Raw genomic sequence first — 18,782 nt, forward strand, 5'->3', positions numbered from 1 at the left:
ATCTGCTCTCTACTTCTATCGGCCTTCTTCAGAAATAGTGTGGGATTACGGGGGAAGAGCTTTGAAGGGGATATAGCTTTGGCTCAAATGGGACACAATATGATTGACAAGATGATTGTGAATTACTGCGGATTGAGTTCAGATTTGCCCTTTTGCCTGAAACAGCTCTTTTGAAGCGATGCATCTCGCGGGAAGCACATCCCGGAATGTCAGAGTCCGACCGCTCCGCAATCCTTTCTCTGCGTCGCTTGTTAACACGGTTTCCGTCCAAGTTCCACGCCTCCTCCGGGCTGATGGGATTTCTATTTATAGAATTAGATTTCCTTGTCTTATTGTGGAGCCACACAAAAGAAGGAAATAGCATTTCCTAGAGAGCGTTCCTTTTGGCACGAGTCCTTTCATGCAGAGACACAAATGGGCACTACGGGACTTGTAAGCGCGTTCGATGTTAATAACCAAAAGTGAATTCTTTTGAGATGTCTGCTTACTTAACTAGTATTGCCCTGATAATCTAATGATGGAATAATCAAGATTAGTTTCACAGTTGGATACTTGCCCGACTTATTATATCACAAAAAATGCCCCAGAGAATGTATTTGCAGCCTTAACATTCCAGTAGAACATGAATATTTATGACTAAACAAACAGCATTGGAGATTTAAACACTAAATTCTCATCTTTGGGTCGCAGCAAATGCACAACTCCATCGATCCATCCATGTTCGGAACTGCTGTTCCCATTCCGGCCTTTTGTTTTAGAGGTACCATTTGGACTAAACAAACAAATGTTGTGCTTAAAACACATTATTTGTATTCTCAACGGCACTATTAACAGGCAGAATGCATTTTCTCCCTCATAAAACATTTACAAAGCAGCTTTTTGGAGGACCTTAAAACCCACATATTTGATATGAAGGTTTCTTTGAAAGTTGGCACATTGCAGCATTTCTTACACAAAAGCCTCAGTTTCACGTTGCATCCTAAAAAAAACCTCGGGGTACCTCAAATCTACTTAAGTAAGTTAATCATTGCATGCAATTCCTCCGATATATGAGGAAAACATCCATATGAAACAATATCCCATTTGTTGGATTGTTCCCATCTAACGTGTGAGCTGTTATCCACCATCGTCCACCCTGACGCGTCGTAATCGGGCAAAGGCCACGCGGACTCACTGTGGCGCTCCTCGGTGATCTCTTTGTCCTGGTAGTACCACACCACCACGGGCACCGGTGAGCTAATGACGTCGCAGACAACCTCCGCCGTCTCACCGTGGCGGAACTCCTGCGGCGACTGGACGTCCCGAAACGTCAGCCTCTCTGGAAGATCAAACAAGATGGAGACATTCAGGGCAATTTATGGCAGGTCAGAACATCAAAAGGAAAGTAAGAAGGAAAAAAAATGGCTGTGCTTCTTCTGTCCGGTTAACTTTGATGGCTGTGCGGTTTGGAAAAGTCGCTTTAAAATAGAAACTCTTCAAATGTTCTCTCTGGGTCGAGACCCGGTTTGTGCTTTGTGCCATTTTTTTTCATTAAAGATGAAGGCGTCAGTGCTGGAATGGGCTCCATTTAAAGGCATGCATCCCCACTTTATACATCAAGGGTTCTCTTGAAAACTATGACTTTACTCTGCTGTATTATGTTGTGTGAATTATAAGGCCATCATAACAATGCTGATAAACAATGTTCAGTTGAGGACTTTTGGGAATGTGAATAATTGTTATTATTGTAATGCAGTTTGGGCAATAAACCCAATAGGGGCATGCATGTATCCATCCATCCATCCCAATATTCAGAGGTTCTTCCAGCCGTAGAACTGTGCAGGTCCAGTCGCCAAAAACTACACTAAGCGCAGCTGTCATGTGACCTATTGCTTCGCAATTTGGGGCGAGAAGTATTTGGAAATGGGCACATGGGGAAACAACCTTGGAAATGGTCGGATGGACCCACTCACAAAAAATCAAGTGAAACAAAAGCTAAATCCGGCTTTGACTGTGTTTTGGGACACAGATAAGGCGATTCAGATGAAACAGAACAGCAGGGTGGCTGCTACGCTCGCTGCCAATCACAACAACGGCAAAAAAAAAGGAAAAAGAAATCAATGAGCTGAGCTTTTTTGCAGCCCTTGTGTTTGCATAATTAGTCTGGAACAGAAGAAGCCTTTGATTCAGCGTGCCTCCGCTGCAGGGATGAATTCCACTCTGAGGGTTTGAAGCTGCGTCCTCCCTCTTGACAAACATTTGGTGTTTTGACAAGTTGCTTTCACGGGGACAGTGTTCTTGGACCAGCCCTTCTCCACAAACAGCAGCTGATCCTCCGCTGGTACCGCGCTCTCGTTCGGGTAGTCGGCTTTCATCTGCAGCCGCCCGCCATCCGCTGCGCTGCGAAGGTGCGTATGAATCAACGACAGCCCCCCCCCCCTATCAGCGAGGCGTCAGCATTAGCATTTCGCTGTGTGATTTATGCCGGGCTGCTCCCAAAAATGAGCTTTCTCTCCTCGACTGCGCCCTCCGCCTGTGAACGTGTGCGGCATATCAGTGTCTTCATTACCTTCAAGGATGCCAAGGAAGCTGTTTTTGTCAGTCACACCGTTGGTTTCTTGCTAATTCCCCCAATCTTCAGTCGCTCCCTTGCTCAGGTTCGAACACTTATGATGTCGCTTGTATCCTTTTCTGTTCCCTCTTGTATTCACATCGCTCCAGCAACACGCTACCGCACACTTGACACTGGCGAATTGAAAATATACACAGAACTCCAGGTTTTCTTCCATTGTTCACACACACACACACACACACACACTCGCTACGAGGACAAGTGTAACATGTTGGAGAACCCGTTTGTCCCCCAACTGAGAGGAGGTGAGCTCTTGACCACTAATGCCAAAGCAACCGACATTTCCATCCGTGAAGCCGTGCCTGGAGGACGTAACAGGTCGCCATGGGGATGTGATCAACAGCTGAGGGGATGCCAACACCACAGGTATACGTGTAAAACAAGCTGTATCTCGCCCGGCCAGCGCGGCGCCCGAGGACTCATCGCCGGCTCTGGCTGCGCAGTCACGGCCCCCGTGAATGAGTGACGCTCTGTTGCCATGGAGACAATGGTTTTAGGGAGCTGGGTGAGTGGGGAGTAAGGCGAGGGCTGGGCGGTGGCAGGTGGGTTTGAGGCGGCGATGTCTCCCCTAATGGTTTGCTGGAAGAAGATGAAAAAAAGGCAACCACAGAGCAGGTGGTGGTTCCAGATGTGTGTGTGTGTGTGTGTGTGTGTGTGTCTGCTGGAAAGAAATCCACGTACCGTAACGTTTCCTCCAATTACAGTTGGGGAAAACGCCTGATCAAAGTCCCGGTGTTTCTGCGTATTTAGGTTATTGACTTCTCAGAACACACTTAGTTCTTCATGCCGTCTGTGTGTGTGTGTGTGTGTGTGTGTGTGTATTTCCCATTACTGTGCTACCTCTGACTAGAAGCTTTTCCTAGTTTGGGAATATGTATCATTTCCACAGTTTGGGGTTTATTCTGTTCAGGTCTTCCGGTCCAGCTCTCCTCAGGAGCCGGACACGGAGCCTCAGCGGGTGAATCTATCAGGCTTACGGTAGATCTCCAGCACCACCGAAGCCTCCACCGTGTGGCCGACGCCGTCGACGGCCTGGCAGCGGTAGATGCCCGCATCCTCGATGATGGCGTTGTATATGATGAGGCGGGATCGCGACGTCTCCGTGTGGAGCGCCATCCGCTTGGAGGGCAGGATGCGCTCGCCCTGGGGGTTGTACCACTCCAGCCTCACCGGCTCGCCAATTGCTGGGAGAAAGAGAAGAGCGGAACATAGAGGGATTGGGGATGAGGGCATTTTATTCTTTTTTTTTAGCAGGCGAGGCCGGATCATGGCGACGTTTCCATGACTACTCGCGCTCAGCCCGGGAGCCACACATTACATTTAAATGCAGTTTAACAATGCATTTGTAACAGGTTGTCGTTTGTTGACTTCCATCCGCTTTATTTATTCTCTAAATTGGTACAATAGTGTGAACCTGTTACCCTTCATTCACTGAATTCTTTGTGGAAATACAGAACTGCCCATGAGTGACATTAGCTTGCCATCTCTAGGCATGAAGCCTGCAGTCAGCCTGCAGTTCTTCCGACAAGGCAGTTGTAGAAAAGCTGGTTGTTTTTCCTTTGGCTGCATAGGATGCCTGAAGCATTGTTTATGTGCGTCCAGTTTTAAGTTGAAACGTTTTGGCATTTGTGTCCTGATCGCACAGATCAAACTACGAGCACGGAGGCTGAGAATAAATAAAGACATGACAAACCAATGAGGTTTAACAGACTACATAGGATGCAACCTCCGTTGTGGAACTTTGAGTTAATTGAATTGGTTGATTCGAGTGAAATAAGTAATGTATCGGGTATGTGCTGCAAAGGTTTTTAAAATAGAAGCGCTGCTCGCTTGAGTCCACTGAGCAGATGAAGACCATCCCACATTGTTGTTGTTGTTGGAGCTTGTCGAGGGAACAGATGGCCTGAAATTATGTGATTATGTCCTAGTCTTGGATTTACATGATACATAAATCTGGAAAGGAAGAGCGACATATGTAGGCTGTAAATCCCATTCTCGTTTCCACGATTACACACGTATGCAAACAGAAACACTTAAAATGGGGAGAAGAGATGGCCTGAGAAAGAAATAACCGCAACACCCGGGTAGAAAGTCCATATGCAGCCTGAGGAGCAGGAGCTCATCCGCAGGCTACTGCAAGAGATGACTGGGCCTTCAGCAGCAGGAGCCCCTTGCCTGTAAATACCAAAAATAAAAGTGTCAGCGTTGGCGGGACATCCTCACTTGGCCCATCACTCAGCCGCAGCCTTGGAGAGGTGACGGACAGAGACTCGTCCAGTCCCTCGGAGACAGGCTGCTGGATTTAGATGTGGAAACAAAAAGCAGCACGAGCCGATAATAGACGCAATACAAGCGAGGGACAATCCTGTTTCGTCAAGGAAAAATAGAAAGAGACGAGAGTGCTGGAAGAATGCAGCGTGGATGCGGCGAGATGCCCTTGAGCAAAGCGTTCAACCTCCAGCTGCTCATCCCATCTCACATCATCCGTTCACCCAGGTGCGACTGCGAGGAGATGTCCTATCCGTCTTAACCGCATGTTGTCATGTGAACTAGCAGAAGGTGGCGAGCTGACTCCCTCCTTCAGGTTCAACGCCTGCGAATCTGATGAGGCAATCCAGCACGAGCGAGCAACTCCACGGCATCACGGTGGAAGCCGCTGTGCTTTCCTTCACACGCCCCCCCCCCGCTGCAGACGAGCGTCTCGCATCGCCGCAGGCGTCACTTTCCACCTGACATCACCACAGCGTTATCACCCTGCACCATTATACTGTCGCTCGGCGGCAGGGACGGCGTAACGCGTTCTGAGTTGATGTAGCCCGCGCGCTGACAGGCCATTAGCTTCGCACATGATCTGAGAAGACAGGAGTGTGTGGCACGCTGGGTCCTGCCTCCCTGCGCGCGTCCTCACAACCGCGTGAATGGCTGTTGGAAGTAGCGTCAAGTCGCTCTGAAAATGAGCATGAGGTCTGGCATTATTACCGATTCTCGACAAGAGAGAACGCTCGACCACGAGTCCTCCGAGGGCAAGTAGGGCGAGGGCGAGTGGTAAGACAATGGAGATTTTCCTCCCAGGTGCCAGTGATCGCGCTCGCGAACGCGATTTCGCACGTGGATGCAAAACTTTGGAAAAGCAAGCCGCGGCGCTTTGTGTCTGGAAGGTGTTTCCAGACACAAATGTAAAGAAACTGAAATATGGAAGCGATCTAAGCCCCCCGCACAGGGCAGATTATTGACTCGACGGGCCCCGTGGCGCCTGAATTAGCGGAGCACAAACCAAATCCCTCCCACGGCTGGCACTGGAGCCGTGGTCGTAATTGATTGGGGTCTCCGGGGGAAGCGAGCGGAGCAGAAACCAGGGAGGAATCACACTGGTCAGCATGTGCACGGGTGTAGCTCGACCATTATTCGTTTCTCTCTCCGCTGCGTAGGAGGGGACCTGCTGTCGTTAGGCCCATCTGAGAAAGGCCACATGGAAACAGGAGCACTGTTGGATCTCGTTTGACCAGCGAGGCCGCCTTTGGAGCTGCCTTGGTTTTATTTTGCAGCCAACACTGGTTCTGGCTTCCTGCCACCACAGTCCTATGGGAGGTTAAACACACACCTAAACACCAGTTTATCCAGCTCCTTATTTGTCACGCCAGGAGCTCAGCTTCATTTAACCCTGACAGGGGACCCATTCTCTCCGTGCTTTGTTTGTTTCCATACAAAGGTCTAATTGAACATTTCAAATTGAATGCAAAAATGAGTACTTGAGGGCAACTACTTTTGTAACAATGCTCCGGTTTTCTATAATTGGCGCCATTAGGTTTTCCTGACACCTGCTCAGTATTTCTATTGGTAATTGGAAATACAATTCGATGAATTGACAGTAATGACTTAAAAATACTGTTAACTTCAAGCTGTTTCATTCAGCAACATACACACAAGTTGAGCGAGCGAAGGAGCTGATGAGGGCAACACAATCTTGTTAAAGGGTCAGTGTTGGTGGAGATGTATTGTATCAGATACTATCCAGAGTTCCAGTTTGTGTAAAACATCTACGGGTTCAATGGCTTATCGTCAACAAACCTCCCTGTCAACAGATCAATATCAGGTTTGCCACACTGGTGCAGCAGAAGTCCCTGAAACTCTTTACATTAAAAAAGAGACATTCCACTTCTGGATGGGCAATCGATTCAAAACAAGCTAAATATAGCTGTGCAAAACAACAATGTTAGATTGCTCAACATAATGATGTTTGGTCCGTCCTTTGGTGCAGAAATGGTGGTTCTCTCTCATTTCGTGCATTTATCATAGAGACCTGACCTTTCCCACAGCACTGATGGAAACTCGCCCGAGGTGCAAGGTGACACCAGCCCTAATGCGGGGTTTCTCTTTGGCTCCCGCCGACCACGTAGAGACGACCGTTTTCTCAAGACAAGGTCTGCAGCGTCTGCTGCGCAGCGCCGGTCACCGGTTCTATTCTCCCCTGTTCTCTCTCACCGGTTTCGTTTCTATTCCTACCCCCATATACCTGCTGCGGTCTCCTTCTCTCCTACAATGCCACAGCCTCAATTCAGAATACGTACAGCGGAAGAAAACAACACAAAAGAACAGTCACGCAGCGACATAATAAAAGAAGCTAATTGAGCTCTTCTCCTCAAACCGGTCTCTCTGAGGACGGAGGATCAAAGGGCTTTTAAAATGACCATTAACATGTATTATTTGTACACTATTCGGTCTTGAGGGGTGATTAAGTCTTGTACATTTGGGTTTGTCTCGCCATCTCACGTGCACAGATTGCATTGACCTTCAAACCGTTAACATCCATTGAGACATGCGTTGAAGCTTTGTTAGACAGCCTATTAGCAGTAGTGACTAAATAAGCATCGGTTCAAGTTGAAGCTTAGTGATTATAACAATAAACCAATCAAAAACAAGGACACATGTTGCAAAGGAACTGAAAATCTGAAAATCCTCTCCAGCCATTAAACTACATGCTTCACTCCTTCTGCACATTGTCGTGATTCATTTATTTTTTATCGTTCCCTTAGTCAGCGTGGATTGTTATTGGATTGTGTTGAATAGAAGAGAGGAAGGACAGAGAAAAGGTCTTCGGGGGCAGACAAAGTAGAATTCAAGGCCGGGATGTTGATGTATGTTTGCCCGCTTTTCTACCTGAAACATGATGTATAAAGCAGGTCCAAGAAAAGACAAGAGCGAGTTCTCTCAGACGAAAAGAGTCATTCAATCATTTTAACCCGGCTGCAGACAAACCTTTGAAACAACACCGGTTTGTATTGAACACAATTAATTTTACTCCGGTTCTTTTCTCTCAAGAACAACACATTCACCTCGCTAAGCAAACCCGTGAATCAACATGCAATAATATAATTGCCTTTCTGTTCCTTTCTCTTGTCCAATCAATATTCATGTGGACCCGATTCAACTTACAGCTAAAAAGTCCCTGTTTGTTTACGGGCTCACTTTGGTTTTACTGGGCTTTTTACTGTTCTGCCCTGCTTTTCAGTCCAGTTGGCAAGCCTGCATGCGAGTGAAAAAGGAACGTTGATGGTGGCTCTCTATCTCCCGCCTCCAACACTCGTTCGCCTCAAAGCCTTTTGCCTCCTGCTCCGCCGCTTTAGCTCCTTTCCCAATAAAAGCGTCTACCTTTGCTTTTCATTTCCTGCCATTTTGGTTGCATTCAACTCCACTTATACCCCCCCCCTCCTCCACCAAGTGCCGAGGACCTGCACACCCCCTCCATGCTCCTCCCGGTGTGTGTCTCCCCTCCCGAGTGGGCTGGCAGGAGAGAAGAGGCAGCCAGCAGGAGGCTGGAGGGCCGGGCCTGCCAGAGTGCGGCGCCACCCTACACAGCCACTGGCAGCGGTGTCCCCTCCTCAGTGTCCATACTGAGAGGACGGGCGAGGTGTCCCTGTGTGGATCCGGTCCCCCGTTGAGTCAAAGAGTCACTCACCATATGGGCGGCGCGGATGGTGCTGCGCTCAGCGTCCTACAAACCACTAACAGGCTTCAGATGTGAAGCCCAACGCTGCCTCCGGACATGCCTCCAAACACACACATATACATATACACAGTACAACATAAAAGCTGTGTGACGGTTGTACCTGTGCAGATGAAGAACTTGGACTCTCCGACACTCAACTCCACTTTGTTCAAGGATATGGACACCTGCAGTGCAGCTGTAATGGAGGAGGAGGAAGGACAGAGAAAGACAGAAAGAGAAAGAAAAGAGGAAGGTTTATTGTTGAAGTCCGCTGGAGAGAGATAATAACACATAATCACATTGTGGCTCTTTTCCTTCTCTGTGCCAGGTTGCTCGCCATGCTGAGGAGCGTTTCCTTTTCAACATATACTGCATTGAAGTGAAAAGCAGTGAGCGGCTCACATGGAAATATACCTTCATATAAAAAAAAGACACCTCTTAGAAATAACCCACAATTACAGTTGTTGAACAGAACTAATTCTATATGTTTCACCCAAACTTCAGGTGCTTTTCAAAGCCATTTCTCTTCAAAAAGGAACGGATTTGCTTGACTCCTCTTGCATGGCTGTAAACGTGTGTTTGTTTCAGTGTGGCTCCAGCAGGTCGTCGCTCTTGACAAAGAGAACAACTTTTTAAGGAGAGGAATAGCAGAGATCCGTATCTTTCCCGTATCATGTCATGCGAGGTTATCTCACATCCTCAATAACACATTGAGAGCCCTGGAACAGCGGAATAAAGAAAAAAAACAACAGGAAATGTTGCTGGAAGATTTCGACCTCGAGGACACAAGGAAAGGAAAGGAGAGTGGAGCTACAATCGAAGCCTGTGTGCGTGCTGCTGTTGTAGCGTTCCTGCTGCACACAGTCACACAACAGGGGCTTTGGACTGCGGTAAAAGGTCGTGAGGTGGCTCCGCCTGGGCTCACTCAGTGGGTGCAAAGAGAAGCAGGAGACGAGCACTAGTGAGCAAGAGAAGGGAGTTTTGTTGATGGCGGCCCGGCAAGGCAGCGCAGAGTGTCTAACGAGGTCTAACGTGACGAGCAATGCTCGGCAACTGAGTGGCGGGGCGGCCATTTCTAGGGCGCGGTGGTGAAGGGAGACGCTCACAACGCGCTAATGGATACTAATTCTATCAACAACGCCGAGAACTCGATGGCAGAGCTCAGGGCGCCTGTCAATAGCGGAGGGAACGATTATCTGCGGCTGCAGCTTCACCTGCCGTGGCCGTGGGCCGCCCATAGGTGGCAGTAGAGGGGCACTGCCACTGTCACCCGAGGAGGCTGCCCGATGGGAGGCCGAGGAGATGCCTCATTGATACCTTCTGCCGTGCACTTTAGGGCAGCGATCGACACGTGTAGCGACACGAGTTACTACTTAGCGTTGCACGCGTATGATGGAGAAATGGGAGGAGTAGGGGAGCAGAGAGGGTTCTGGGAGCCTCTTCAGCGCCATCTGCAATCAGTGGACAGCTCTCTGTGCATTGCATTGTGGGAAAAGAACGGCGCTAAACACTCCAAAGCTGCTTACAGTTAAGAGTGTGGCGATACAGCTGCCGTCTACATACAAACTAATAATGCAGGGTTGATTAATCATGTCTATTTAACCCGCTGCCCTTCCACACGGCCTCGCTTCGGACTCAAGGCCGATTCCTATTGGCGCTTTGAGTAGTTTAACGGTGTTCAATTATTAATTGATCCCGGATCGTTCGTGCTGTATGTGATTGATCGCGTAATAAAACCAAAACCCAAAACCCGGCAGGCAAAAGAAAAATGGGCCTGAGCTCCTTTTCTTTGGTCCTGCCAGGGAGATTGTTGTGAATCACATAATGTCATTAAGTTGAACCTGGACAATTCAACCTTTTTAAAGCTGGGATACAAACACTCCCCAAGAAGAGACACGTTGACATTTTAATGAGAATGCTGACTGGTTTAAAAATAGGAGAATGTTCTTATTCAGCAATGTCTCGCCTGGTGGGGACACAAAGAGACGTACTAATTATATCCATTTTCAGAAATGGAATGATTTCAGCCGTGTCCCCCTGCTTATTACAGAGCCTGCGCCAACGTGTCATAAGCCTGGTTGTAATATCAGCTCCAATTATTTGCTCCTCCGAGAAGGGTCGGAGACAACCGTAATAAGACAACCGACCGGACCATTGATTTCCATTTGTAATGTGTCCCAGATGGTCGAAGTCATACATGTCCTGCCAGCTCGCCGAGCAGCGCGGAGACCTCCACGGCAACAATAAATCCACTTAAAACCTTCTTACAACTTTCTCACCACTTTAACCCGCTTTGAGGCTTTGTTTGCATATGTGAGACTGTGTGGAGGCGTGCTATTTATTGTGTGTGAATGTATCACGGAGACCCTGCTTTAATTGTTTGTATTGTTGTGGAGAGACAGTGAGACAAAGACAAGAAGTAAACAGTGTGTAGCACAAGAGAAAAAAGTGCGATAAAATACTAATTACTATCTTTTATATTCACCTGAACCTCTGCGCAGTTTGCCTTTCTTCAAAGGTGTTAGCGAAGGTAGAAAAATAGATTATTTCCAGTGAGAAATAAGCTTCAATATTCAGTAAACAGTGAGCGCTCCATAAAGCTGCTCAGGAGAGAATCAAGTGCAAATGTTCCAGGATTTCTTCATTAAAAGAAAATTCCACTTCATTGAAAGCTGCCTTGTAATTTGCACTTCATGGTCGTTATTTGCTCCTGATAACATTGTGCTGAAGTCGGGTTGTTTCATGTTTTTAGTGCAAAATCACAAATTCACCCCAAAAGCCTCCACAATTTTTACCGCATTTGTCACATGCCGTCTTCGGCACCTTCAGAAATGTGGACGAGAGACAACGTTTAGCCTCTGCCAGGTGACACGAAGCTCCTCTGCACATTGCTCATGAATGACGGCCAAAAACAAGACTCAAGACGTCGGACTGAAATGAAATCAGAAATGCGGAATTTGAAAAAACAAGCACTTGTTCCCTCTATAGAACATTTACGGGCTGTAAATGATGAGTTCATTAAATGAATGTAGATGGGTTGGTGAAACAAAACCCATCCCAAAAGAACAGACAGTTTGTGCAACAAACTCAATCAGGGAAATCCTTCTTTTAGGTAAGCCAGGAGGAAATGATTTCAAGTGGCAGTATTTACTATTCCTCTGGTGCAGTGGAACGACGGCAGTATCAGGCGGTCTGCCTGCGCATTGCAATAGAAGCTCTTGCAAATCAGTTCCGGCCAGCTTTGCGTACCTGTGATTCTTTTTGCCAATCGGGCTCCCTGAGCCCCCCCCCCCCCCGGTCCCGTATATCTGTGTGGCTGCATAACGAGCCGGCTTCCATGCCGGAGAGGAGACGGCTGCTCTCACTCAGGCAGCCGGAGCCAATCGTGCAAACACGCAGCATCGGACGGCGCGTGGAAACCCACAGCTCCCCGTTATCGCCCCTCTCCTCCGCACACCTCCTCTGCCACTTACGTCTGCTTCTCAAAGCTTCTTATGTTTCAGGCGGTGGGGGCTGTGATGGACCCTTCAAATACCCTCAAAGCACAAAAACCCACAGAATCCCACAGATGTGATATTGTTTGTTAATTAGAAAGGAAAGACAATCTTATCTTAACCAGCAGGTGGCCAAAGTGACAATGTTTTGCTCCCGTCCCATTTACAGATAGAACGAAACAATCATCCAGACGGCGAGAAGCTACACTGCATACAAACTCTGCAGGCTTCATGGCAAATCTGCAGGCTTGATAGACGTTTATTTTATTTGGTCATTTGTGACTCGTCATAGCAGTAGATAGAGCAAAATTACGCAGGCAGCCCTTAGGCCACTCAGTAGATTAATACAATGACACTGTGCAAAAGTCCATCAGAGTCCCATCAGATGGTTCTGAAATGTGTGGCAAGGTGACTTTTCTACATGAACTTTACCTACAAACAAAAGTAGTGTGTCTTATCCTGCTTTCATTGGACATGGACCTATTTAGGACCACAGTTATCATTAGTAGAAAAAGTTGTTTGAGTAGTTATGAAAGTCAAAACTGTCCTACTACCGTTATTCATGCAACGATATTGGATTGGAAATAAAAAGCTCTGGGTGTCATGGTGGGGATCCCGGTGAGCCGGCTGTGCATCGTCCGATTCCACCACTGTGACTGAATGAACAACCTTAGGCCTTCCAATGCAACCAATAACTAAATTCATTGTGTACCATTTGTCAAAAAGCTTCATAGTGCCACAGAGAAGCAGACTGGAGTAGGTCCTGGGTATTGTCTTGTAATCCCGGTCTTCATATTCTCCATCATTGCTCATAAACTGGAGGATCACAGCGTGATAGAATAAATCCCATTTGCTGTGTTCATATTAATGGAAATATTAGAAAAATGGAAGTTGCAAACAGAGGTGCAGGATAATGTCCGCGTCCTCATTCCTTTTTGCAAAATACAACGACGCCACAACAGATGTCGAGAAACTTCTCTTTACAATTTCCCATTCTTCACCCTGAACTTCTGAGTCTTGAGTAATCTGTTAGGATGATTTGATTCCCATTGCCCCGAGTTTTACTTCATTCTTTCCCCATCAGCCTTTTTTCTCTCAGGAATAATAATCCAACCCTACCAAGGCGGGCTACGTAGAAGATAATCGGCCCCTCCTGTGATTCCATCAACTTCAAGTTCCAGTCATTCCAATTGTATCTTCAAATACTTCTAAAGAACGCCACGTACAGAACAATGCTGAGGCGTCCCCTCATCAACTAGCCGGTCTACATGGCGGCCTTGATGTGCTCATCAGGGGTAAGCGTGTACCATGGGGCGGGTAGGGGGCGGGTGGGGCAGCGTGGACGGTGTTAATGGGTCGTCCGAGCTGCCTGCTTCTTTTCCAGGATTGTGTCAGTTTCTTGTACATATTAATAAGGTCACCCATCAAGACGAAAAGGTTCCCGTCAAATGATTATGGTAATAAAGCCAATTAAAATGGACGGCTATAGACAGAGAAGCTATTTATATATATATATATATATATATACACATACTGTATATACACAGTATACACATATTTGTTTCTATCTATGTATACACATGATGGAAAGGCTGCCCCTGCTACTTTAATGTCGCTCAGCTATGCTTGACTGACTCCATTTCCAGACAGTATCCTGCAAGTGGCTAGAAAAACCGATGAGCAATGTCCCTGACCCCACTTCACTGTCATCTTAGCATCTCGTCATCATTCGTGTCATAAGTGGGTGCACATTGATCGGTGCCAGCAGTAGAAACAGGCTGGGGTTGAATCAAAATGCACTCCAGCCGATGATGGTCGCAGTGATGATGATTTCTGCGCCGGCGCTCAATGAGCACACGAGACGGGCGAAGCGCTCCAACGACGGGAGGCCTTTTCTGCTTCCGCGGGAGGAGGGGACTCGATTGAGTGATTCAGTAATAAAAGCTGGAGGCCTCGGGGGCAGTTTCGGGTGTCCGAGGGAAGAGGGAAGTCCCGTAGGTTGACGGAGGGTGAAAAGTCCGGCATTTGTAAAGAGCAGACAAGCAATGCACTGTGTGTTTGCATACACCGACGTAAATAATAATCATTTCTACGTGAAAATAAAGCTTGTATTTAATCCCGTTTACCAGTAAGTGTTATTTTGCCATCTTTGAAAAATAAATGGCAGTTTCGGGCCATACAATCAAAACAAGCCGAATGCAAAGAGAGGATGAGTGTCATGATGAAACAGCGAGAAGTACTGCGGGCTGCTGTCAGCAGAGAAAGCCTCGCAGTGAAGGAATGTAGGCGTTATACCCGTCACATTTACTAAAACATGAAGCAAGGAAGAAAAAAAAAGGTCTGCCGCTCTCCCACCATCCCACTCCCCGTTTCTCCACTCGCCGAGAAAACCGCAGCGGCAAATAAAAATAACGGGTAATCCATTTATTCGTTCAGCCATTCTGCTCGGGCGGAAATAATTCCTTTCACGAGCGCTTTGAGAGGAAAGAAATCACAACAATTACGATTCTGCTTAACAAGTGTCGCGGACGCCGAGCGGCGTGCGGTTCGGATGGGGCCGACGCAGATCCGCGGCGAGAAGACGCAACGCGGCTTTGCTGTGGGCGGCGGACGAGTTGCTAGCACGCTGGGAGCAGAGCTCCTCCAACAAATGCTCATTATGGCATCGTGTGAGTATTGACACGGGGCATAATGGCTCGCCTGGTGGGTGACCCAGTAGTGTGACATGCAATCACAGGCGGTGAGTCTGGATGGCGCGATGGAGTGAGGGCGGAGCTACAGCACACAGCTCGTGGTTGCAATTAAGGAACAAAGGGAAATCCAAATGATCCTGAGTGAGGTCAAAAACATCTTCTTGGCCAAGAAGGCAGCGTAAAAGATTCACCACAACTAACAGCGCTAAACATTCATTCTTACAACATTATTAGAAGTTATAGTGTCAAAAGGTGAGAGGTCGCAGGCCCCGGGGAAGCCGTAGCTGACTGCTCTACGCGATCGGGTCGAGTCGCAGCTCCTCTCCTCGGCATCAGCGGGGAACGTAGATGAGGAGGGGCTCTGTGCAAAATGGCCTTAAACAGAAACATTTCCCATTCGGTGGTTGTGTAGACAATTTCCCAAGAAACCATTTTCTATGTGTAATTTATCAAACGGAGACAAACATCTCAAAACATTTCTTCCTGTGGATTTCGAGAAAAACCCCAAATGTGCCAAAAACAACGGCGCCACTTCAAACCTGATCACTCAAGTGTGCTCGTCTGCTACGCCTGCAACAGCGCTAATCTTAATTCTCATTTCATGCACGCTGGCAAATGACAAGAAACATGTTTGTTTGTCTTTTTTCTGCAGGGAAGCGATCGTTGAAATGGCACGTGTGCTAGTAATCCCCCTGGCTGTGACGAGGACATCATCTCGAGCCGGCGGATTCATTGGCTTACGGAGGAGAGGTCGCCGGAGGGAGGACACTCTTGGGATTGGACGAGGCTTAAACGTCTTCCTCCGGCCCCGCCGCAGTGAGAGTCAAAGGTTCAGGGCCAACAGGCTCCCTCATCGCAAGGCAACGTCCCACGACGAAACACGGCTGCACACCATTCACGCTGCATTTCCCTGCCTTCTAATCAATTAAATGTATGAATTGGATTGGAGGCTGGAAATGCATATGCACCAAGAAAGGGGCGGGACTGCTCGTGTTTGCACAGTGATGACATTTGAAATGTCATACTGCTCACATTACATTACAAAAACAATGTATGCAGGAAATGAATATGAAATAATGGTGTCCGTTCATTGATCGGCTAATAATGAGTAAAATGTCCTAAAAGGAAAAGGCTAATGATGAAGATCATCTTTTCAATCGACTTGGCAGCCCACAAAGAAACGTCAGTCTGAGCCAACGCCATTCTCTCCTCTGATCTGAAGATCAGTGGTTCAAAGACTCAAACTGTATTATTCACTTTTCAACTTGTCCTATTCCTACTTGTCTCTACTTCCCTTCCTGGCCATCACATTTAATTTGACTCAAGTCAGAGCCTTTTCATCTCTCCCTGTTCTTGCTTCATTGTGCAATGAATTGCCTGTTCGTTCCTTTCGGATATCATGTCCGTCTGTTGTTCATTCACCATCGAGTCAAACCACATATTACAAAAAAATCTCTTCCTTTGACTTTGTTTCTACAGCGATCGGGGGGAGAAATCACTCCAGCCTATAGGTATTGCCATGTTTTTGCACACAACACAAACATTTCGCAGGAATGGCTCGGCCTGCCGTTGTTCTAATGCTTTATGCATCCATGCTCCCATCATCACAAGCTGATGATGGACCCGGCTTTCTTTTCGTGTGTACTAAGCAAAAAAAGAAAAATAGAAAGGCTGCAGTTGCTTGAATGATTAACGGATCCATTATGTTGATGGTTCCTATACAACCACCATGACAGATACTCACGTGACTGTGGTGACTTTGAAGAGCACCATAAATCAGGGCATGCCGGACTTAGGAACACTCTCGGACATTGCAGTTCCTTTTTAAAAGCCCATAGTGACCATCCATTGATTAGCTTTTTAAATGTTGAATCGCTCTCTGCAGCACAAACATTTTTAATCTCAGACTAAACCCCAGAAATCTTGTGTGGGGATGTTGAATGTCCCGAAAACAAGGCTGTGAAAAGGTATGCACAATGCATCTCAGCAAACCACGTTTAGATTGTGTGATTGTGAGACCATTATTGGCTCCAAATGCAATTAGAAACTTGAGTCTGTTGCCAAGGGGTACCGGCTCCTCCCGCGGCGTTCCTAAAGGTCATCATTCAATCCAATGCTGTGCTTTGGAAAATAAGCCAATGGGGTCGGGCTTTGTACTATGAAAGCTAAACGGGACTGTGTTCATGAATCCCGGTGATTGGACAGACAGGAAGGAGCTCCTCGGCCTTCTGGCCGTCACACACTGGAAGTAGGCGACGGCTGTAATGAACAGGCCGACGCTACGCTATGTGTATTGAATGATTGCTCAGCTGCAGAGTATTGCAGTGAGCACATTAAAGAAGAATGCGTCACTGAGCTCACAGGAGACCGCCGCGCCCCCCCCCCCAGCTGATGGATGATAGCGGCGTTTGCATCTGCGAACAGAGACCCGGCTCCGCATGGCTTCCAATTAGAACTGCCTGGAACATGCACTCAGCGCCCCACGGAGATGAAGGTAGGCAAACAAATCAATATGCATGGAGGAAGTGTTCCTCTACAACCAACATCCGCCGATCACATACTGTATGTGCACACTCTATGTCAAAATGGCATTTAAGCCTAAGGCCGACTCCATATGTGTGCAACCTCATATTAACCAACCATCTATGCAGCAATACGTCACCTTCACACACATGAGGGCGTGCAACAGTATATAACACACACACACACACACAGCACCATTGTGAGAGTAACTCTGACTTGAATAGTCGTCGCCGTTATTCCAAAGCAAACATAACCTCCAGCTTTAGAATTAGCATATTCATGAGTTAACTCTGCAACAGCTGGATAATTGGCTAATTAAATGCTTTCAATAATCTTCACATTCGAAGCAGAAGTTGATCAAACCGGATCTGGGGAAAATAACGGAAGGGAAATCAAAATGGCCCAAAATGCTAAGTGACAGCCCATGTCGTGAGCAATGCCTTTGTGCCGATGTCGCAGCTTTGCCGTGTTTGTGTGCAAATACAAGCGGTTCACAGCCGGCGGAGATGTGTCGAAATTTGGTGACAATTACGGCGGCTTTTCCGTGCGGTGCAGAACAGAGAGGGGTGACACGGCTCAGCTCCGCCACAGGTACTCCCGCTTTAATGGACTGCCAAAGCCAACCGACTCGCGTCAGCTTTCTAAATCACAGAGGAAGGAGGAGCGGGTCGGACGAGCTCGTAAAAAGGCCCGCGCGACTCTCTCGTTCAAGTTAATGACACCCGCTCTCAGGCCATATATCAGGTTCTGTTCGACGCTGGTCAAGGATATTAAACTTTGATGGGTTCCCGCATCTGCTAGTCCCTCGCAGCAAGCGGTGCAGGGTTCATCCGATGTGTGCGCCCATCTGATAGCCAACAGGAAATGACACATAAATGCGGGCCAAAGTGTCGACTTCAAAATGCTTCGCATCCATTTCGGCAATTTCTGCTACTCGTGACCCACAACAAAAGGTGACAGACGCTGTGTGTCAGCGTGGCGGCGTGGAAATGGAGCCAGCGGAATGGGAACGGAGCGGCGTGACGGGTCTATCGCAGGGAAAGGGGGGCGGGGCGTCGGGGCGGATGTGCTGTAGTGTCACAGCGGCAGGAGCTGGTGGCGGCCGTCAATACACGACCTCCAGCCGGCTAGGATGCAGAAACCGCTCGCTCGCTGCTGGGTGATTGTGCTGCTGTGACCATCTCAGGCATCAGGACACGGAAGTGAACCCGTCTCTGCGAGACTTTTAGCGCGGTTTGAGGAGTGGAAGCATCGGACCGGTCCAGCCATGCGTCATTGGTGACTTTATCATCCAAGCACGCTTTAATGAAAGCCCTTCTCAGTAGAGACTCACAACAAAGCGCTCTGATGTTGCTTCTGTTGTTTGTTTTCTCATTTCCCGGTGTGCTTTTAATTGCACGTGGCCACCGGCGGGTGAGCGTGGAGCTCGCTGACTGCGGCGACCCTTTGTGTTGACGGAGGCTGTTTTCCACACA

General features: G+C 47.8%; 1 protein-coding gene across 8 annotated transcripts in view; it reads right to left on the bottom strand.

Annotated features, from left to right (window-relative positions):
• The window catches only part of ncam2a (neural cell adhesion molecule 2a), a 148,402-nt gene that overhangs the window by 39,689 nt on the left and 89,931 nt on the right, over positions 1–18,782 (bottom strand). For all 8 annotated transcript variants that reach the window (XM_040174847.2, XM_078101383.1, XM_040174839.2 and 5 more), the window contains exons 2-4: positions 8,719–8,793; positions 3,589–3,795; positions 1,175–1,318 (exon numbers count right to left, since the gene is read on the bottom strand). In XM_040174847.2, coding sequence (XP_040030781.2) covers positions 1,175–1,318; positions 3,589–3,795; positions 8,719–8,793 — 426 coding nt within the window. The remainder of the gene's footprint in view (positions 1–1,174; positions 1,319–3,588; positions 3,796–8,718; positions 8,794–18,782) is intronic.

The sequence above is a fragment of the Gasterosteus aculeatus genome, chromosome 1 (assembly GCF_964276395.1).
Source record: "Gasterosteus aculeatus chromosome 1, fGasAcu3.hap1.1, whole genome shotgun sequence".
Classification (NCBI taxonomy): domain Eukaryota; kingdom Metazoa; phylum Chordata; class Actinopteri; order Perciformes; family Gasterosteidae; genus Gasterosteus; species Gasterosteus aculeatus.